The 22,964-nt window shown below is 47.2% G+C and overlaps 1 protein-coding gene across 3 annotated transcripts in view; it reads left to right on the top strand.

Annotated features, from left to right (window-relative positions):
* Positions 1-22,964, top strand: part of VIL1 (villin 1) — a 426,415-nt gene that overhangs the window by 224,067 nt on the left and 179,384 nt on the right. For all 3 annotated transcript variants that reach the window (XM_069616842.1, XM_069616840.1, XM_069616841.1), the window contains exons 3-5: positions 8,268-8,342; positions 15,520-15,716; positions 20,997-21,105. In XM_069616842.1, the coding sequence (XP_069472943.1) occupies positions 8,268-8,342; positions 15,520-15,716; positions 20,997-21,105 (381 nt within the window). The remainder of the gene's footprint in view (positions 1-8,267; positions 8,343-15,519; positions 15,717-20,996; positions 21,106-22,964) is intronic.

The following is a 22,964-nucleotide window of genomic DNA, read 5'->3' on the forward strand; positions in this document are numbered from 1 at the left end:
TTTATGTTCAAAATGCAAAATCAATTTGTATTATACACAAAAGCACCTCAATACAATCTAAATAGTGCAAATATATGGATACAGGGAGTTAGATAATTATTAGAAACCTAACAGTTGGAAAACAGAACCACACACAATACAACGGTATAAAAGGGTACTCAGTTCACATCTGACTCTTTTAAAGATGCATTGGCAAAAAATACCTAAATTGCACCCAACATGGGTTTTAGTCCCAATATCCACACTTGATTTTAATGTCGTAATTTGCCCTACATGTTTCATTCCTATGATCCTTCAAATTAGTGTTAGGAACTTCTTCAGGGGCATGAGATGTCAAACCGTAGGACCACCAAGGATCCGAGGGGTGGTTTCTAAATGCAACTTGTGATGATAGAACTGTTATTTCCGTGTGAAATCTTGAATATGACTTCCCGGGGAGCAGTATTTAGTATATACATTTCCACAGTCTCTTGTCTTTTATACAATTCAGAGAGTCCAGACCAAACCTGGGTATAAAAACAAAGGGTGACCTCATTAGTGTGGGTAACCTCTATAGTGCACCAGTAGACTAAATAATTCTAGAAATACTGGGGGCGCTTATGGTCTCTTAGTGTCGGTAATCCGTCCTGCTAGGCTGCGTACATTCTTAGTGGCACCCACAAAGTTCGTAACCACACGTGGATGACACAGTGACTGCGTATGCTCAGGGTTCAGACGTACTCTCCTAATTCCAGACCTAGGAATGCTAGGCATGCGAAACTTGGTGGGAGAGTGTGTTATATGCAGAGTTTACAGTTTCCAAAGGCTCAAGTCAAAACGCAAGACAAGCTGGTCAGTTCACTGGGCGGTCCAGGAACACTTCCAAAAAGGTTTGCTTACAGGATAAGTTGGAGGTGCCGAGAATAGTTGGTCCCACTATTCCAATGAGTTGAAGCGCCCTTCCAGGCCTTCTAGATTTGATCCGAAACAGGGGGTCCGATGGGACAACAGCAGGCTCAGGGTGCCAAACCTTCCAGCAGGTCAACAGTGGTTCCACGGCTCTGCTTTTTTAGTTCAGGATACTTGTCTCCTTTACTAAGTTCGATGTGAATTGACCTGGAATGTGTGTAAGATGCCTACTCTTATCCAAAATCTCCTTTGCACCCAAACAAAGAGAAACCAATAGGATATCTGCTCACATGGAGCCCTCTCAGACGTGGACCAATCACAGACCATGGTAGCCCCAGTCATCCCAGCACACCAGACATCCTGGCAACCGGGGCGAGTATTGGAACTAGACAGGTCCAGCCCACATCCTGGGCACACACACAAGGCATGCAGAAGCCTGCAAAAGCTTCGGTTTGCGTGGGGGTCTACATGACCAAATAAGTAATTTCCGGGTTCTGCCCGACCTGGGGAAGGCAAAGGGACAAGATGGTCAAAGGACAGAACAAAGGATGGCCATTTTAGGCACTGGCCACTGTCCTTGGCCAAATGCAGTAAACGCGGTTTGGACCATTGAAAAGCGTTGAAAACACATACAAAGTAACAGCTGCCACCAGCTCTGTCCAAGGCACATCTGTACATTCACCAAAAATCCTTTGAGGTTGTCTAGGGCCTTGAAAATAAAAAAGGGACCTGCAGCCAGTGGAGGCCTCTCATATATTTTGAGATGGGTTATTTTCATGCAATGTTCTTAATTAGCCATATAGCATAATTCTGAGCACGTTGACATTTCTTTACACAAGAGATATTTGACCCAAGCAACAGGGAGTTACAATAATCCAGTCATGACAGGATAGTGGCTTGTGCAATGGTGGCGCAAGTTTCCTCTTTTAGAAAGGGCAGAATGTTCCCTAAAAGGCAAAGGTAATGATTAAAATGTCTGTTAATCTGGGTGGTCTGTTCTTCAGCGTTCAGAGAGGATTCCAAGATAACACCCAGCGTTTTTACGAGGACATTTTCATATTCTACATCCAGGTTGTATATTGTTTTTAGGGAGTAGCCTAGTGGCAGCTGTGATGTATTCTTTCGACTTCACCAAGGGTTCAAGCGAAATGACAGCATTAGTACCCCGCTGTACCTTATTGGTAGCCATTCGGGTACAAAACATATGTCCTGCTCTCAACAGTTGTGTTTCTGGGCCATTCCTTTGTTTTGTGAAACCATTCTCAGCAGGTAAAAAATGGCTGGTGTGCACACCTGGGCCCAATCTGAGCTCAGCCCTGCACCCTCGATTGTGGGTTGGAGTGGTTTCGTCCAGTGCCCAGCAGTATGCAGGCCATTACACATCCTGCATGGGTGGACCGGAATGGCAGTTCATGAGGCCAACCTGACTGTCTGGCCACCAAAACCTTTGTTTAAGTGCCATGGTATGTGATAGGAGGAAGGATAGCTCAAGGGCATTGTGTTTGTCTTGGAAGCAAGACAACGCTGCGATACACAGGTTCGAATCCCGATCCCGTGCTTGGAAACCACTTGCTGATATTAAGTGCGTCATAAATGAACAATAAATTAAATAAAATAGGAGGGGTGGCTTAGGGCAGTCCATAGTAGACCCTGAACCTAACTCAGTTCTACTGGAGCTTTGCTAGAGTTGGTTGAACACTGTGGATTTGCCTTTCACTAAGAAGCTGTTGCTGCGATGGTGGGACCATGTTTGGTCATCCTTTCTGGGCTTGTGCCTCATACCGTTAGCTCCCAATATGATTTTTGGCTGATGAGCATCCTTCCTGGGTTGTCTTCATCCTACTCCTGCTCCACCTCATTCACAGACTGGGAGCATATCAGGCCATTTTACTGCTGCTTTCCCCATTAGCCACCTTCGCGCCGTGCCTTGGTGTAGGAAGCCGCCGTTGTCCAGCAGGGTATTGCGACACCAACACGCCACCAATCCTGCTTGTTTGGGCTTCCCTGGGTCGTTTCCACCATTGCTCTTGTTGTGGGACCATTTTCTGCTGTTTGTCCATCGAGCACCTTGAGCTGTCTGTGCCACTGCTTTTACTCTTGGCTAATAGGTCTCAATCCAAGTGTAGCTTATTGTTCTTCTTTTGGGTCATCTGGGTCATCATTTGTCCAGGGTACACGTTCCTGAGTGACCGGATCGTGCAAACCACCCTGCAACAGAAGACCATGTACTCAGTGGGTTGTTCCGTCGTTACTGATTCGACATTTCAGGAAACATGACCCTGATTACTTACCTCTGGGCCAAGGGATAAAGGGTTACGTGAGAGCCCATCTCAGGGAACCCCATGGTCTGTGCTCTGCAGTGACATCTTTCTGCATGCCCCTTTTTACAGAGCATTGCCATAGACGTACTTTGGCTCGAGTCCCGCTTTGCTTTGTAGCGTCCTGGGGCTGCTGAGTCTCACACCTGGCGCTGGTGCTCTCTTCAAGAGGGCCTCCTCTGGCATCCCCTGGGGTCAGCTGCTGTCTTCTCTGCACCTCTGGGTTAGAACTAGAACTTACATTCCCTTTCCACATAACCGCGGTTGGGCCTACTGACTTTGTCCTGTTGATTACTATGGAAAACCTTTGAACTTGTCTGAAGCTCTCCATACATGACATTGAAGGTACGTACTTGCGCCTGGATATGATTCACTGGTCCCTCTTGGGTCCATGGAGTTTTAGACCAAAGACAAGAATTGTAGCACATACTACTATTCTATCTGTACTTGTAAAGTCTTTTATTCCAATGTGGACTATTAAGAAGGCCTAGTTACAATATACCTCAGCAAAGTATTACTGTATCTATTTTTCTAGAAGCGTACTGGGTTTGCGCTATAGCCCTACCCTTAGCCCCGCAATGGGCCGACCACACGCTGAGGGGCACCTGTGACAAAATGACTACTGCCCTGAAGAAGTGCAGGGATGAGTAGAGGCAAAAACTGCCTACTCAGCCCCACACTACGACTAAGCCAGCAGTGAGCCCAATCAAAAAGGTGAAATAGGCACAGCAAGCGTTCACCTCTTAGGGTAGCGCAGGCTGAGGGCAGACTATGCACTTCAGGAGGGGTGTGACCGGGTACAGGAGCTGCATGGACAACACTAATACTGTGGTACTAAAATAAAAGAAGGTCCAACCAAGTTTCTATTAAAAAATTGAACTTTAATTAAAATAACAAAAACAAACTAGTAGTCAAAACCACTAGAAACCACCCTGATAAACAAAAATAGAGAGAATGCAGACTTTGTTATAAAGGGGCACTCTGGGTTGAAGACAGGGCTGCACAGGCACTTATTTCAGCAGCAAATGTTAAGGTTCAGACGCCATATCTGTTATGTACCCCAATTGAAAGGTGGCACTGCCCTCTTGGTTGTTGTGCCAACCACTACTCTGGCCACTCTGAAAGCATGCCACAGCACACCTCATTGCAGGATTTAGGGATTTCAACCACATTTTCCCACCCTCAAGGCATAACACGAAGTACCCCTCCAAGCTTGCATCACCTGCAAAGCTCTAATGTCAAAGACAACATCATACTTAGCTGAAAGGTGCACGATCTCAGGAGGTCAATGCAACACCAGGAGCCAAGATCATGCCAGATTGGAATCCAAAAAGTGCAAGAAAGAGTAGACCAAATAAAAGGCAATATCCTACTATGCTCCCATGCTGTGGAAGAACTTTCCTGCTAACATCAGGCTGGCTCCCTGCCGCCTGTTAGCCAGGAAAGATCGAAAGACCTTTACTCTTCAAGCAAACTTCACCAACAAATGATGGCCATAGACCAACAAGCTGCCCTTCCCCTCTCTGTGTTCCCCTCCCTCTATTTTGCAGTGCTCAGTTGCTTTCTAGCCAGGTTTGCACTATATAAATCACCTCCATATGCACAGTTATGGGAGATGTCTTTAAAACGGTACAGCGTGGGGGATTTACAAGTCACTAGAGCCCTTTAAAGAAGAGCAGGGGAAGAGAACTACTATCAGTACCCATATTCTAGCTTTGGAGGCATTTCTGCATCAAGCCGGGAGTTTGGATGCTTTCGGCGCCAAGCCGGGGTCGAGTCAAGAAGTGGCATCAATGGGATCCAACAATGTGGTGCAGTTCGGCAGTGGTGATGGCTTGCAGGTTGAAAACAGGGGAAAACGGCAGGCGATGTCGGGTCGACAGCACTGTGGGACTCAATGGGCTCGTTGTGGAGAAGCAAAGACTTGCCTTTCGATGGTGTGCTGGCTCGAACTTCTCAACATGCATCATGGTACTGCAGCGGCGACGGCTTGAAGCTCGAAGAGGCTAGAAGCCAGGAAGGTGGAGTCTAGCTGAGGAAACTAGAAGACTCGTCCGGTTTAGCAAAGCTTTGTCGTCGGGCAAAACTCGGAGATGGGGGAGGCGGATGTGCAATGAAAACGAAGATGTCGCTGATGTTTCTCTTGCAGCAGCTTGGCAAACTGGCATTAAGGAGGTGCAGAGATGCATGGAGAGCCAAGGGTCGCTTCTGCGGTTCTGTGTTTGCTGGGAGGCTGAGTCCAGGTCAAAGGGAGTCCTTTCCTCTGCCCTTCCAAACCAGGAAGGTCTGTAGAGAGCACTTGAAAGCCAGGGGTGAGTGTCAAAAGGTACGAGCCAATAGTAAGCCCATTACTCTGCAACAATGTAATAGATTGTTTCTTGGGAACAAGACAGGCCAGCCACCTGACATGCAGGGGCCGGTAGAATAACACCAATAGGGTCCTCCTATAGGTAATAGACCTCTCGATACCCAATCGCTTATGATAGGTTTTTTCGGGGAAGGACCCATGTGATGGCCACATACTCGCACAAAACCATGCTGCACGCCATGAGGAGCTGAAATGTACCCGAGACTTCCTGGTTTCTTGTATTGATCCCTGTTGGTTTTATGTGTAATAAACCGCAATTCGTACTTGCCATTGGCTGAGTCCTCCATTTGTTCTGGGGAGGGTGTTCGGCCCTCAAAGTTGGCGGACCCCCAGCCACACTCTGGCATACCTGGCCGTCCCTCCCAACAGTTCTGTCACCTCCAGTGAGCAGGATCCTGGATACGAGTGGTCTCAGTTGCCGTAGGCCTTGTACAGCCAGCTGTCATCCCAAATGGGCCCTTGGGATGGTTACAGAGACGAGTTTACCTCCTCTTTATAGCTCCTGGTCTTCACCTCCCTAGCAGAGGGACGACCTTGTAGTAGACTATATTCCCAACCATCAAGTTCCAGATGAATCTTCCTCAAGAAGGGTCCAAAGATGAATACATTAGGGAAACCCCCTTACTGTATGTAGGCAAATGTCCACAATGGATTTGTTCCCTTGTAGCCTTAGGAAAGGGTCCAATTCAGCCTGCTGGAATAAGTGCCCTTTGCCTTGTGATGTCATGTCCAAAGTGCTTTGTCTGTAGGAAATGGTGAGAGGAAGAGCAAGCTCCAAGACTATGGGATCCCTCTGTGAACTGAAGCTTTCTCCTGGGCTAGTCTAACTCTGCCCCCTTCCTCTGTCTGCCTACCTCAAAAGGACTCCAGTAATCTGCACCCTGGTGAGAATTGACCATTGTAATCACAGGACTGCCTTTGAACCATGAATTCCCAGTTGCACCCCCATGGAGTGTTTCTGTTACCTGGAGGATGTGTCAATCCTTCTCAGGGGGATAAAAGAGAGGGTTTCCTGGGTGGGATCTGCATGCTATTGTCGATTCAACCTACCCAGATATTCCGAATACACAACAAGCCCTGGTATGAATGTGCCCTGTCCACCAAGCTGACAATCAAATGACATCAAATGCGTGTGGCTCAGTAATTGTGTAATCCCTGTAGCCACCAAGTCAAAAGCAGACATTGCTCCAGCAGCTGTGTTTAGGAGTGCACATGTGACCTTTGAACCTGCCCTGTTGCCACTGCAAGGCAGCTTCTGGGGGATGTCGGGATGCAGTCATAACAAGTTACATGTGTGCACTAACATTTTGACAAGAAGCGTTATGAATTGGGGTTCTATGTGTTATTTTATAATAAAGTGTGTATTTTTCAGAATACCAGTGTGGGTGTTTTCTTTGGCTAGCTCTGTGGAATAGCTGTACTTTGCTACCAGCCTTCCTCCCTCCCTTGAGTTGAGCCTGACTGCTTTGCTGCAGCTACTATCTTTCGGGATTCTGGTTGTTCGTTTTTGTGAGCAACACTGTTTGGCCTTCAGGTTACATGGTTACACAGCCCTCACCAGAGGCTTATGCAAAAATCTCCCTAACATTGTAATTTGTCACGTGTGCCTCTCAAATTCATATGGCCTCATAACGCTGTGGCTGTCTGAGTGTGCAGTGTTGGGTTTCAGACGCTCCGCGTCTGACGTAGAACAACCAACTACAGTGTGTGCAAACGTTGCAGATTAGTAGCAGATCACACAATAACATAGTGTTAACTAGCAGCGTAGCTTATAATTATAAATGGTTATTTATAAAGCGCGTATTACCAAGAGGCTTCTAAGTGCGGACCCGGGGATCAAACCTGTGTTGCTCCGTGTCGTCTTGCTTCTAACACGAGCGCGTTGCCCCTGAGCTATCCTCCTCATAGCAACACATAACATGAGATGTCTGTGCGTAACATAGCATGAGAAAACAAACCATACCAAAACAAGAACAGCTTGCCATACTAATCTTTATCTCGGGAAGAGAGCTCAGGAGCAACGCGCTTTCCTTGGAAACAAGACGACAGGAGCAACGCAGGTTCGATCCCCGGGTCCTAAGCGCGTTATACATAACCAATTACAATTGAGTAGCAGAGCAATATGAAGCAACGTACTTTTTAACCTCGTTATGCTTGTTATGAAGGGCAGAAGGCCAGGTCTACGCAGACGCTGTAGTAGGAGTGAAACTACAAAGGGCTGCAGGAGTGTACCTGCATACCTGTGTGTGTCCTGTTGATGTCACTGCACGGTTCTGTCAATAGTGTGTAGGCGCATATCTGAGAAGGCTAGTGGCCAAGGTGGCAATGCCCGAAGTGCAGGCCGCACGTGCTAGTGTGGGCACGTTTTGTGGGTCAAATTGGACCGGGTTTTGGTTTGATGAGTTACTTTTCAGTGCTGCACAGTGCAGCGCGCAGTCTTGACGAGTGTTATTGAATAATTATTCTTTAAAATGCACAATTTGCGATGTATTTGAGCACCGGTGCACTACTCACACCGTCTGCCAGAATTGCCATGTGTGGCCGTGGGCCACTTTTTCATTGGCGCCTCAGTCCGACTCTGGGAAGCGTGTGTTACAGGAGTGGGAGCGTACACGGCTGTTGTGTTGTAGTCGTGGCACCACCCTCAAGTCCGTCAGGTTGAATGTGTGATTGTCTCTCTTCCTTTCTTCCAGAGCATGCAGATGGTTCCGGTGCCCGAGAAATCCTACGGGAACTTCTTCGAGGGCGACTGCTACATTGCCTTAGTGGTAAGTGCTGAGAAAGATGGATGAATGCATGTTTTTTGGATTCGTTCAGCGCTACCCTGCATCAAGGCGCTTTATGGTGGTGATGCTTCCACGTGACCTCCTGTGTGCTTCCAAGGCCCAGCCACGTGGTCTTCTGTAAGACTTACCAAAGCAACAGGAGGCAAAGTCTTGCCTGGCCTTTCAGTGAACAATGCATTCTGGGAGTTATATGGTTGGTTAAGTCTTATTGCACATGGGGTTAAGCAATTAATTTATAAAAGAAAAGCCCCGGACTGGGAAAGTGCTGTCCCCTGGACACGGAGTCATCTGGCCAACCTAAGCAGGATAATAAGCTGCGAGGACAACATACGGCCACCCCCATCCATATCCATTTAGTCAATTCTCTGCCCACACTTTAAAACACATTAGGTTATCAGATGACTCCATGTCCTCGGGGTATACCCTTCCCCAGTCCCGAGCTTCCATTTCTACATTAATGGCATTCTGGGAGTTGTAGTCTTGTGTCACTACATTGGAACAAATTGACTAAAGTAACATTGAAGTAAAGGCAAGGCACAGGACTGAAATAATTTCTCCACAGTGACATGGCTTACCTGCACACATGTTTCTCCTGCTCTCGCATACTCTGCACACTGCCTCTCTGCACCCATCCACAACATGCACAACTCGAAGACGCATTGCACAACACCTCTGCCATTAGAATGCAGCTATTCCCCACCATAAAAATTCAGTCTAGCTGCACACATAATGTTTCCCCTGCTCTCGCATACTCCCCCGACTACCTTTCCGCAGCCATCCACATGCCTGATCAACATGGGTGACTAGCATGGACTTGGCCACCCCTACCTATGCATTGGCTAAAATGCACGCGCACAGGTTCTATAGCTCTCTGATGAATTTCCCAAACCTGGACTTCTGTCCTCCAAGGGCATTCAACTTACAGCGTGCTGGGACCATACCGATGGGGAAAGGCGCTATACAAATGAAAATTACTTTACATGAAATTGCGTGTAGGCACCCGGCAGCCTGACACACACAGACCACACGCATTCTCCAGTTTAGTTACAGACATTGGCCACTTTGGATCGCTTGCAAGGGTGGCAGATGTACATTTTCTAGTAACGGATGAGGGGTGGATCCCTTTCTTTTAGATTAAATAGATAAGAGAAGATGATATACAATAGCAAACATCTTACGGTGCAAGCCAGCAAACCATCCACGCACATGCATGGAAACACATGTCAAGGCTCAATGGAAACGATGCCTCAGGGCTTGGCGCGCTTTACAAATAATAAACTAAACTAATGTGCAGGGGGGGGCTGAGGACAGAATTCCACAGTGATGGCTGCACACGGTATCCCGACATTACATTGCAGAAGATTATTTTGAGGCCCATTACATCGAATTTATTTAAACACATTTTGCCGCAAAGTAGACAGGGGGGTTGGGTTAGGGTTTTAATTAAGGTGGAGGGGATGTGAGGCAGATGGGCACCGGGGGGTATCCCCCTGCATTGATTTGTGGTGAAATGCATTAAAATATATATGTTTTTGATGGAATGGGCGTTGACGAAATCTTCTCGAAATTGACATAGATCCGCTGCACAGCATAAGTAGACAATAGTTCTGCTGTTTAACAACACAATTTGATACCAAGTTGTATGTGCAATTTCAAACACATTCCAACAAGATAGAAGTGCAATGAAACTATTTGAAGTGATAACATCTCATCACCAATCAGGCAGAGAGCAAAGGCCAATGCATTTCAGGCCTCCCTTCTTCAGGGCAAAGTCTGCTCTGTAATATTGAATGAAAAAAACACCATGAAAAGGAAGGCCATGGTTAAATCTTGCAAACATTGAACGGGAATAGTCATGCAAGAACTTGCGCTGTAAGAATCAGTGGGCTGCAGTGGAGACCATCTCTCTGTGGCAATGTCGAAGGTTTCCTCAGTCATCTTGTGCTTGACAGATGCACGTTTTCCATCCGGTTCCAGGTGCAAGTGCTAGCGACAGGAGTCCCATAGTGGAGGCCCTTGTTGGCCAATGGATATACCCTTATAGCGTTTGTGCCTGGCTGAGTGGAGGACTTGTCTGTAGTTGTTGAACCCTAGTTAAAATCTGATTGGCTGAAATCGGCACAGCGTTGAGACGAGGGAGCTGGGCGCATGTCTATACACTGCTTCACACAATGTATCCTGGGTTGCAAGCCCCAAACAACCATTACCTAACCTTGAACAAGCGCAAAGACTTTAATGTGGGTGTTATGTGGTGTAACCATTTGAGGGCAAAAATGAGTCGGCTGCCTGACTTTCCACTTACCAAAATTTGGCCCATGTCTCTACTCGGAGCTGGAAATAGATTTTGGGGGTCATTACGAGTGTGCCGGTCCGGAAACAAGGTGGTATCAACGTGTACCGGCACCTTTTCTGTACCGGCATACTCCGTATCTGCCGGTAGGAGCAGTGAACTACCGGCAGACCTGACCTGCTGCTAGTTCAGGCCTCTTCCGGCAGAGAATTCACTGAATCACCGGCACCATTGACAGCTGTGCTGGTGATTTTGTGGTTCCCATCCCATGGAGTCTTATTGAACTCCATGGGAATGGGAATTTATCATTACTGCATCACCCGTAATATCCCAGTAATAACAGGATATTGGGCGGCAGAAACGGTACGTTGAGTTTGCCGGTAAGCCGCCTGTACTACTGGCGGTTTACCGGCAAACTCGTAATGACACTGACTGCCATCCATGTCAATGTGGGGCATCACCACCGCCATGATCAGTTACATCCGGTGCGGCGACATGCGCAGCGGAAGGACCCCATGGCGATTGCAAACGTCCTGCATACTATTAATGGAACCACATTGACCTGGCCATTACCAACCAGGGTCAGAAGGTTATGCATATGCTCTGATGGGACAGGAGGAGGACTCATGGATGATGGACCATAGAACAAAGGTAGAACGGTTGCACATCACTCAGGATCAGGTCCACCGTCTAGGCACCAGTGAGACACAGCGTCAGGTTAGCTATATCCATTGTTGGCCAGTGGTCCGCAGTCACTTCATGGATTCTGAGGTGAATCTGGTTGTCACCAGTACCCTGTGGCACCATAGGGTGCGTCCTTTGACGAACACCTTGAACAACGCCAGGCAGACGTTGGCGGTGATGGTCAGCGATGAGGCCGATTCGGGAGGTGCATGGCAGGCGAGGGTGATTTTAGTGCAAAGGTGGGGTGTTGGCTTTATCTGTGAGGGGTTTCTTCGGGAAGGCCGAGAACCTTCGCCGTTCCTCCAATCCTGCAGGTCCTAGAGAAGGAAAGGAGAGTATGGAATGCTGCTTATATGCCAGGAAGGGCTAGGGCTCTGACAGGACCTGGGTCTCCAGCGGTCAGATGGACAGATCTTCTCCAAAGGTCCTGAGGTGGGGTCATCCCCAATGCAGGTGAAAGCTGAACTGATACCCACGAGGGATAACCTAGCATTTCATGTTTTTTTAATTTTATTTGTAGAAACCAGCAAACTTGTCAAGAAATCGGGGGATTTAGAATGTTTGGCCTTGTACAAGTGGGGACATGGGGTGAGCAGGGCAAGTTTTAACCAGTGTACACAATATGCAATGTGACCGCTGCTTGCACATTGGTGAGACCTCACCAGGTGTATTGTGCCCAGTACTGGAGGCCACATCTGCGGAACAGCAGACACTGATTTGAGGAGACCCTATGCAGAGCTGTGCAGAAGAAGCTTCCCTTCCTCTCACAATTGGAATTTCAATTCCTCTGTCTTGTCTTCAAATCTCTCCATGACCTCGCCCCCCCTATCTCTCTTCCCTCCTCTCATTTTACCATCCCTCCCGCTCTCTCCAATCCGCCGATCTCTACCTTCTCACTGTACCCCCTGCCCCTTGTGCCGCCTTACGCTTCCGCTCCTTCCAACTCTTGGCCCCCCTCCACTGGAACTCCCTACCTCTCTCCATCTGCTCCTCCCCCACCTACTCATCCTTCCGCTCCTCCTTGAAAACCCTTCTTCTCCACTCCGCTCCCTGACTCTCCTCACCCACCCCCTCCCCCTCAAACCCCTCACCCCCCTCCCCTTACCTCCCTCCTTCCCCCTCCTCCCATTGACCTCACTGGACACTGCTACCAAGAGGCGTAGGAGGCCACCTGGGGTACTTCCCCCCTCCTAACCCCTTACCCCCCTTTCTCCCACCCTGCTGACCTCGAACCTGACTCTCATACCCTTTAACCTTCCGCCTCCCCTCCCCTCCCTCCTCCTTCTCCTCCCCTTGAGCAAATTGTTCCATCTACTGTACTTCTGGTTTGTTTCATGTTTGTAAATAAGCTTCTTTCAATTTTGTATCTTGTTGTTACTGTGTAAAGCGCTTTGGCATAAAGCGCTATATAAATTCAATAAACATAAACATAAAAATAAGCAGGGCCCCTCAGAGCAGCATCTTGCAGGGGTCACATCATGTTATAGTGTGCCACAGGATGGGCAACCCCTTCCGGGGAGATGATAGAAACCTGAGGGCAACACACCTCTGACAGGCACGCATTGTCCTCTTGAGGTGCAGTTCTAAAATAAGGGGGGTACGAGAGGCGATTTGTGGGTTCACACAGTGGCTATCATAGGTTAAAAATGAACGCTGTGACCAGAAAAGGATGGCTGATGCATGGACCTGTGTCAGAGCAAAGTCCGTGAAATTATATGGTAGGTTATTTATAACGCTCTTAATACCCAGAGGTTTCTAAGCACGGAGCCGGGGATCGAACCCGTGTTGCTCCATACTGTGTTGCCTCAAAGGCGAGCATGTTGCCGCCGAGCTATCCTCCCGAGACTTCCAATAGGACAGAAATGGAGAAGTAAGCAGAGCTTAAAAGCAAAGACAGAGCTGGAGACTGAGCCAGGTGCACCATATTGGATCTGACCGCCGTGAGCTGGCAATGTTTATGCATGTATTTCCTCTACCCAGAAATCGAGTAGAAAGTATGTTTACGCTGTCACAGGGTCCACAAGCACTGATCACTTCCAACCCTCACCAGCACCTTTGCACCCTCCGGAGCGGAGCCCACCTGAAATTCCAATTGGGCTTGCACAATGCTTTGCGCCACTGACGCGCGTATATGTGAATTAGTCAAGGTGCCATGGGGGACATTTTAGGCTTGCCGCAAGGGACCCTGCGCCGGGTGTGCTTGACCTGCCCATTCCTGATCTCTCGAGAAGGAGCAACTGTGCCGAGTCGAGGGGAGGGTTTAAGATTCCAAACCACTCTCTAAGCCCTCCCGGGGCAGAGGATACACTAGATCACCAGAGGTTTGAAGATCTATTGTCAAAAGAGCTATGTGATGGCCTTCCTTCTGGGCGTTGAGTGTGTCCGGCCAGTGCTGGATCTGGGCAACATGTACCCTGGGAACCCCCTCACCCACCCAGCTTTGTGGGCATGGGTGGTCAGAGTGATGTGGGTGAGGATGAGGGTCTGGGCCCCAGGCCCAGGTGAAGCAGCACCCGATGTCCACAAGGAACTGAATCAACTATATCTGGGCAGCTCCTACAGGAGGGACTGAGTCCTGGAGATTTGCATAATAGCAAACAGCATTTTGGGAACTTGAGAATAACCACAAAAATGTATATTTGAAATATGTCTGCTATTGATTCAAGCATGACACCCTTCTATAATGCAAACTGGTCTCTCTTCTCTATTTATTTGCCACAGCAATCACCCTAACAGAAACATGTCTGTAAACCACAAGACATATATACTCTTGGGACAGCTCTGGTTTATGGAGTTCCCTCTCCCTTACTGCTCCTGACGTGCTGCTTATGGGTGACCCAGGAAGCCTGGCATGTTTGGGCCTCGGGGGTCCATGCATCAGCAATCCAGCCATGAAAACATTTGCAAGAGCGGAGCTCTGTCTTGTTCCGGCCCAATTCCTCCCCTTCAGCTGCTCCTATGTTAACTATTGTGGCGCACCTGGATCCTCACTGGCAGTCCTAAGATAAATTGTACTCTGCTGTTTCTTGACTTTGCCCTCTGGGAGTTTGATGTAAGGCAGCAGTTGGTTAAGACCTTGAGTTGGCCATGGTCTTCTTCAAGTGGGTGAGATATTTGACTTGCTTCGGGAAAGTCCTTGTGGGGCGCTGCGGATCTATTAGCTATCTGCATCATCTCGTCCACCCGGATAGTCTTGAACACACTTGATGATTCAGTTGGGAGAGGTATTAAATAGTTTGCAGGGATTTTGATGATTTCTGGCTTTTTAACCATGAATTTCCTATGTGATGTTATGTAATATGGCATTTTTATAGCGCCTATTCCCATTGGAATGGCCTCAAAATCACTGTAGCTGAACGCCCTCGGGGGGAACGAAGTCAGTTGTACGGGAGGTCCCACAGAGGTGATGAAAATGCTTGTGTGCATTTGGCCAATACGAAGGTAGGTAGAGGCGGCCAAGTCCCTGCTAACGACCCATGTTGAGCTGGCTATGTGAGTCCAGGAGACCATGTGATTAAGAGAACTATAAAAGAGCCTTGCAATGTGGTTGTGAGATATGCTTGGGGTTGTTTTGCAGAATCCATGATTTTTTATTTGCGGAATATTTTGGTTACCTCCTTTTCCTAATTGATTGGTTGCTTAGTTGATGCGTCTGTCGTAATACTCCCTCTTTACCTTCTTCGGTGCTCCGTAATTAGCTCACCTGTGTGTTCACATTATGTTCTGATGGTTTCAGACTGGGGAATAGTCCTTTGCTTAGGAAGGTTGGCGACTGCTTGTAGGGCATTTCCAAAATGGGAATGGTGGGAGTGGAGCCAGCAATGGAGACCCTGGAATTCAGGGGCACAGCACTGTAAAAGTAAGCATTTGGTGATAAAAATATTTACAAAAAGGGGTGGTCAAAGGTTGGACTGGCCTATATGGAATTAAGGGAATTTCCTGACAGGCCAGTGCCCATCTAGCACTGGTAGAGATGAGGCACTGTCGATCAAAAGCCAAGCGAGGCATGACTGACCGGCCAAGTGTCCACCTCTACTTTACCAAAGATCACTCCACCTTTGTATAACGATTAATATCAACAGGAACGGAGATAATACACAGTGTTGATCTGCATTTGATATACTCTGGAATGTCATAGTTGGCAGCCACTATATGCTATATGATGACATCACTGCTACCTTCCAGACGCACAAAACCGGCAACAGCTTCACCTACGACATCCACTACTGGATCGGGAACGAGTCGTCGCAGGATGAGCAGGGGGCAGCGGCCATCTACACCACCCAGATGGACGAGCACCTAGGGGGCGCCGCCGTGCAGCACCGCGAGTCCCAGAGACACGAGAGCGAGACCTTCCGGGGATACTTCAAGCAGGGTGTCATGTAGGTACCGCCACAACACGCATGTGCCCACCCAAGTACTCTTTCCAACTCAACCTTTCAATTTCTGTGTTTTCATTCAGTTTGGAAATCATTTATTTTACCTGTCTTCCACTTACCTGTTTATGACGTCTACTCCCCATCTCTCATTTTACTTTGCCTGTTTTCCTGCTCCTTTGTTTACATTGCCTGTTTTCCCGCTCCTCTGTTTACATTGCCTGATTTGCCACACGTCCATGTAAAATTGCCGGCTTTCCTCCACCAGGTTTTACATGCCTGCTTTCTGCTCCTGATTTTGCCTGGCTGCTTTCTCACTTTTCGTTTTATATACATGTTTTCCCGTGCCTCCGTTTACATTGCCTGTTTTCCCACTCCTGTGTTTATATTGCCTGTTTTCCACTCCTCCGTTTACATTGCCTGCTATGCCACACGTCCATGTGAAATTGCCTGCTTTCCTCCACCAGGTTTTACATGCCTGCTTTCTGCTCCCGATTTTGTCTGGCTGCTTTCTCACTTCTCGCTTTATATACCTGTTTTCCCGTGCATCTGTTTGCATTGCCTGTTTTCCCACTCCTCTGTTTGCGCTGCCTGTTTTCCTGACACTCCGTTTACTTTGCCTGTTTTCCTGCTCCCCGTTTACATTTCCTGTTTTCCCGCACCTCCATTTACATTGCCTGTTTTCCCGCTCCTCCATGTACATTGCCTGTTTTCCTGACACTCCGTTTACTTTGCCTGTTTTCCTGCTCCCCGTTTACATTTCCTGTTTTCCCGCACCTCCATTTACATTGCCTGTTTTCCCGCTCCTCCATGTACATTGCCTGTTTTCCTGACACTCCGTTTACTTTGCCTGTTTTCCCGCTCCTCTGTTTACATTGCCTGTTTTCCCGCTCCTCTGTTTACATTGCCTGTTTTCCCGCTTCTCCGTTTGCATTGCCTGTTTTCCCCGCCCCTCCGTTTACATTGCCTGTTTTCCCGCTTCTCCGTTTACATTGCCTGTTTTCCCCGCCCCTCCGTTTACATTGCCTGTTTTCCCCGCCCCTCCGTTTACATTGCCTGTTTTCCCGCTCTTCTGTTTACATTGCCTGTTTTCCCGCTTCTCCGTTTACGTTGCCTGTTTTCTCGCTCCTCCGTTTACGTTGCCTAGTTTCCTACTCCCATTTCTACGCTGCCTGATTTCCAACTAGTCATTCTCCAAGTAATGTAATCTAACTGGGTCTTGCATAGTGTGATTTCTGCAATTTTTGAGATCTCAAATCGCTTGGTTCTGCAAGAGAGGGCGAGGGGAGGATTAGTGGGACCACAGGACTTGGCAAGGTGCAAATCCTGATGTGTTAATGATTGCAAATTTGTACCCACTGTCTGTGTGCCGGTGAGATCCTCGGTAAATTGGGCAAATGGGTCCATGCTGTGGTGTGGACCCACGGTGCACTGATCGTAGTGTAAATAAATAAGTGGTGGAACTATGTTCCCATCTGCCCTGCCGCCCCGCCCACCGCACCGACCATATAGTCCCTCCTCAACCCATCCGCCCCCAAGTCCAACCTCACACCTGGATCCTGCCTTTCCTCCAGTCCACCTCAAAAATCTGTGTTTTACAGCAGTTCTATCCATACCAAACAAAATACAGTGAACATGCATTTAAATGACCACCATTAGCGTCTGTCAGCCCACAGCATGCAGCTTTATACACCCTCCCCCTTCTAATCACCCAACATTCACAACTCTCAAGGCACATGCCCTGAACCAAAACCACATGCCCCCCTCCCTGTATCTGCAGCAGTTCAGGAAGACAAAGGAAGATCACTGCTGAGCAGGGCTTTTCGGCTGGCAAAGGTGTTATGTCCCAAGCAGTAACCTGCAAGATAGTGCAGCGAGGTGTGACACTGCATTGCTACCAGCAGGTCCTTGTTAACACTGTGTTGCGTACTAACGAGAGTCACCTTGCCTGCTTTCCCGCTATATGTTTTGCATGCCTGCTTACCCCCGTTTCACAGCGTCTGCTTTCCCACTGCTTGACTGCAAATGCCTGCTTTCCAGTGGCAGAGCCAGGGTAGGTTTGGGTGGTGCCACCCCCTCTGGATCCCCCTGGTGCCAGTGTGTGACCTGCTGATGCCCCATTAGCCAACCCCCCCCCCCCAACCCACACCAAAACCTGCCTCCGCCACTGCGGTATTAGCATACTTGATCGAAAAACATTTGACCTTTTCAATTTGACCGAATTCTTTTTCAATTGTTTCTTTGGTCAAATTAAATTATAGAAATACCAAAAATGTAGGGGCGTAACAATATGCAGTGCGCTCAACTTCCTTAAATCAAATGGCTGTCAAAATGCAGCAGAAACTACACATGAGGTTCCCCTTGGTCCCTCATAGAGAAATAAGCAATACAGATTTGGGTGTGTAGTTGTACTGCACAAACAGACTTATTGTTCCAGTATTCAATACTCTAAAGTTAGTTTAAGTCCCAAAACATAATCAAAAATAAATGTAGCCATCCGAATATGTGTATGGTGGTTTATTCTTTTCACAGCCGACACGTGTTTCGACCAATCGGTCGTCCTCAAGGCTGTTATAGATATAGTTGCCACAATTGAATCATCATCAACAAGAAAATATACAATTGTTGGTTGGTGATAAATTATAAACATCAAAATCATAAGTGGTGCATAATTAACCAAAGTACAATTGTGCAGATAACAAGAGTATTCAGTTCAGATATGCATTGTAAGTACCAACAAAAGGGTGTACATACCCATGATCAGGCAAAGAGAATCATGGAGGGCGGGAGTAGTTTACAGGGGAACAAGATCTAAATCTCTTAGCATCAGATCAATTCTCGCTTTGTTAGAAGAATTGATTTTCAATATTCATGTTCTATGTTCTAATTACATCCAATAAAATTATTGGTGTTTGGGGTGATAGCGAGTTAGAAAATACCTGTATGCTTGTGCATTGGTGAGACCCATTAGCAAGGATTAAGTGTTCCAATTGTGCATGTTTAAAGGTCATGCAGTTTGGGAAGACTGATAACTCACCAAATAATTCAGGGGATGAATCCTACAAAAGTTGAAAAATGGGAAACATGTGGGCTCGACATTCATTTAAATGTGAGAGATAAATATCTCAAGATTAGATGTGTCATTGAAAATGTGAACCTTACCCTAGCCAGTTGTTCGCAAAATTCTTATGATGATTCACTTGGTCAGGCTGTTAGGTATGATGCCTCATTCCTTTTCTATTATTCGAGACCATCATGGTTCTTGGCTTTGACGCCTGAAAACATATATAATAACCAGTTGGCTGTGTGAGCTCCATGCACTGGGAGTGATAGAGAGAGATATATAATCTATATGGTACATTACATTCACATTTGAATTTCCCTTTCTCTCACCTCTGGGTATGCTATAATGTTGCACGTTAGCCTGCCTGAGTCAAGGATTCCAATTTAGTGAGGTCCCAATACCTACAATAGCAAGAGAATGAAAGGTCAGATAACCATAGTAGTGTATCCAACATTGTTCAATATAATTAAATCTTGAATACAACCTACCTTCTGATAAGTACATCCGGTATGTATCCCAAACAAAATGCCTCCAGAAAATGACCGCACTATTCTGGCTAGTATTGTTTAGGTCTCGTGAGCGCATCTGAGGTCACGCAGATGCGCATGGACAAAATATGATGTCACATGCATGCGCGAGCGCTGACGCCAAGGTAAACAAAAGCCTTGGAGTGGTGTGTTAGGGATTGTTTGAAAAGCCAGGGAGAGAGGTTAGACCCCTGTGGAACACCACAAGTGGAGAGTGAGATGCCTCAGTTCACACTACTACTTTGCACTACTTCCTTCTCATTCTATTGCTCATGTACTTGATGTATAAGCGCCTTACAATTGCACAATAAAATAAATGAAGAAATAAATAAGTGCATTTTGCAGGGGCTGCTCTCCAACTTTCCCATTTTATCATTACCTGAATCGCATCCAGCGCAACCTCTTCATAGGCTTTCTGTTCTACAGAAGGTACTACCCCTCCCTCCCTCCCTCGTTAAAAATGATCCGATGGCATGAAAAGGATCCCTTAGACAACAGGGACACTGCGTCCAAAGCCAGATCCTGTTTGGGTCTTTCTAGTTTCAGTTTAATATTTATAACGTGCCAAAGGCTGTAGCCAAAAAGGTGCAGATATAAAACAAAGGCAAGCAATGTACCAAGACAAGTGATGCATCTCAAAAGTAGTCATACAGGAAATGGGTGGAATTTAGATTAGTAAACCAAACCAACATAAAGATGAAGAGAAGGGGCCTTGTGTAGGAGCTGTACACAAGGCCACTTCACTTCCTTCCTGCCTGCCAAACTGCCCCACATATTTAGTTGTGGCTGATTACTGCCACAGCTGCCTGTTGCCAACTGTTGCCCTGTACACGAGAGACAGCTTACCAGATCGACTAGACCAACTACTGCCTGTCAAAAATTCCATGATGTATGCATACTTCATGCAAAGTAGTGCACTGCAGAAGAACGCAGTACACGCAGTATGCAATGCTGCGAAGTGCTTGCTCCCACCCCAAGGTTTTGGAGCACTATAGAAATGTCAGGAATGCAACAGTCAATTAATGTACTTCCTTTCTTACAGATGCACCATGTAGAGACATTCTGATACAGACCCTGCAAATAAGTACTGAATAGACTGTGCAATCCCTTAACAGAAGAACATCTTTACTTGAGGGAATATAGTACCATATATGTAGGGTGACCAGATTAAAAAAGGAAAACGGGACAGGCCATAGACATAGAAGTAGGACTAAAGTAAATACAAACAAAACTGTACTCCTACTTCTATGTCGCTGGCCTGTTGCGGTGGGCAGGGACAGGGTGTGCTCACAGGCACACTCTTCTCATTGGAGGAGAGCGCCGGGGAGGGGAAATGGGAGGACATGGGGCCGTGAAAAGGGTTTCACGCCCCCATTCATGCAGGAAGAGTCGCGCGGCGGGACCCGATTTCGGGACCGTAGCCACCCAACCATGCAAACCCGAGATGGAGTTTCTAAAATGAAAAAACTTCCGGGACCCCGGGACTGAGGGTGATTTTCCCAGACTGTCCAGTGAAAACCGGGACGTCTGGTCACCCTACATATATGTGAGTGACTGACTGGGTGAGCATGGAATTTGCAGTCTTCACTCCTCTTAGACATGCATCTCCTGCCCTCCATCTCGAATAGATCCTTTCTGAAATCCAGGATCTGCCTCCTTGCAACCCCTGGTGCTGACTGTGTTTTCTTTTTTCAGCTACAAGAAGGGAGGAGCAGCCTCAGGCATGAAGCATGTGGAGACCAACACGTACAACGTGAAACGCCTCCTGCACGTGAAGGGGAAGAAGAATGTGGCAGCCGGAGAGGTGGGTAACAGGAAGAAGTGAGTGAAGGAAGTTAAAGCCTTGAACTGGAACAAATGGGGTGACATGGACAAAGCGTAACAAAATAGCTGCTCCTCACACACGTGACTGCTTGTTCACAAGGAAGACCCTGAACACTCCTAGGAGATTCATAACCAGGAAATAATGAGGGCATATTACCCGAGGCACTGAGCGACTCTGCCGGCAACAGCCTGGCTCCTAAATTAAGGGCCTAAGTGAAACAAGGGTCACTTAACGTGGGCGGCGTAGCCATTACTGACATGGTTGGCCTGCCACTGAGGGTAACATTGCCATTATCACTGACATAGTTCACACATGGGAGCTAAGGCTATTTAGATTTTTTTTAAAAACAGGCCTTAAGCAGTGATTCTTCTCACTATCGCTCTCGTAAAGTCCCCCTTTCTTTGTTGATGACCATGAAGTGATCAATGAAGAAAGAAAGGGGACTTTAGAGGTATGGCATGGTTTGAGGAACTATGGCATACGTTTTCATTTTTTTTATCCTAATGAACCCTTAGCACCCGCCTGTGAGCTTTGCGAGTGCTAAGGGGGCGAGGAGAGTCAGGGAATGGAGGATGCCACGAGGCTCCACACAAGCTGCTCGGAACGTGGGCTTATGCCAGTGAATATCACCCAAGCTCCAAGCTTCCTGAATACCCAGTGCCCCTGCCAGGGTGTTAGTCTAAGAAACATATGCTCAGCCTTTAGTAATAACGGGCTCACCCCTTTTAAGGGGAATTCCAGGGAAATACATGATCAATTCAGAAAGAGAAATAACATTTGCATTGGTTTTGAAATCACCCAACAGTATTACAACATCTGTGCTTCGGGTTGCATGTATTTCCAAGAGATTGCATTTAAAGACATAGCTATTACACTGGCTAAGGTCTGGACACAAGTGCTACTTTCCTTCAGACAAGCATCGGCACCTGGAAAGATGAGGGTTTTTAAGGTCTACCTAGGCATGTCGGTATCGGGTAATAATGTCCCCATGCATATTGTCCCCAGGAAAAGCCATTGGCAACATTATATATGGTGACATTATGTATGGGGACGGGTTGCATGGATGTCCCCTGCTCCCCTTGTAAAAAATAAACGGGGGCTATGCGGCTCCGCCCCGCATGTTCAATGTAATAATGCCTCTGCAAAAAATAGCGACTTTTTTGTCAGGAGACATTTTTACGGGGATATTATTACATGGAACCGACATGTCTTAGATTTCTGTAAAACACACCCCACATCTTAATGGGATCATAAGGTCAGCTCTGTTGTTACTAATAGCTCTCGGTTGTTAATAGGGTCTCCTGCAAAGGCACATTATATGAGCATCACTGGGATAAACATGAAGCAAGTCTGAGCAGAGAGAGTGCAGCTGCAGGGAGATTAAGGGAGAATGCAAAACTGGATGGGCCTCTGGCAGTACGTGTTCTGCTTCCTTTATGTAGTGTTTTCTTGTCAGTATGCAGAGCATGAGGTCCCTCTTGTTATTACTCAGTGTGTGCTGTAATACTCACATGGTCACATTACAGGTGGATATGAGTTGGGATATTACTCAGTGTGTGCTGTAATACTCACATGGTCACATTACAGGTGGCTATGTGTTGGGATACTACACAGTGTGTGCTGAAACATATTCAATGTTCCATTACATGGTGGATATGAGTGGGGATGTTACTCAGTGTGTGCTGTAATACTCACATGGTCACATTACAGGTGGACATGAGTTGGGATATTACTCAGTGTGTGCTGTAATATTCTCATGGTCACATTGCCGGTGGATATGTGTTGGGATATTACTCAGTGTGTGCTGGACTCATTGTTCCATTTCATGATGGGTGATA

Source organism: Ambystoma mexicanum, chromosome 9 (assembly GCF_040938575.1).
Source record: "Ambystoma mexicanum isolate Mex_15411 chromosome 9, UKY_AmexF1_1, whole genome shotgun sequence".
Taxonomy (NCBI): domain Eukaryota; kingdom Metazoa; phylum Chordata; class Amphibia; order Caudata; family Ambystomatidae; genus Ambystoma; species Ambystoma mexicanum.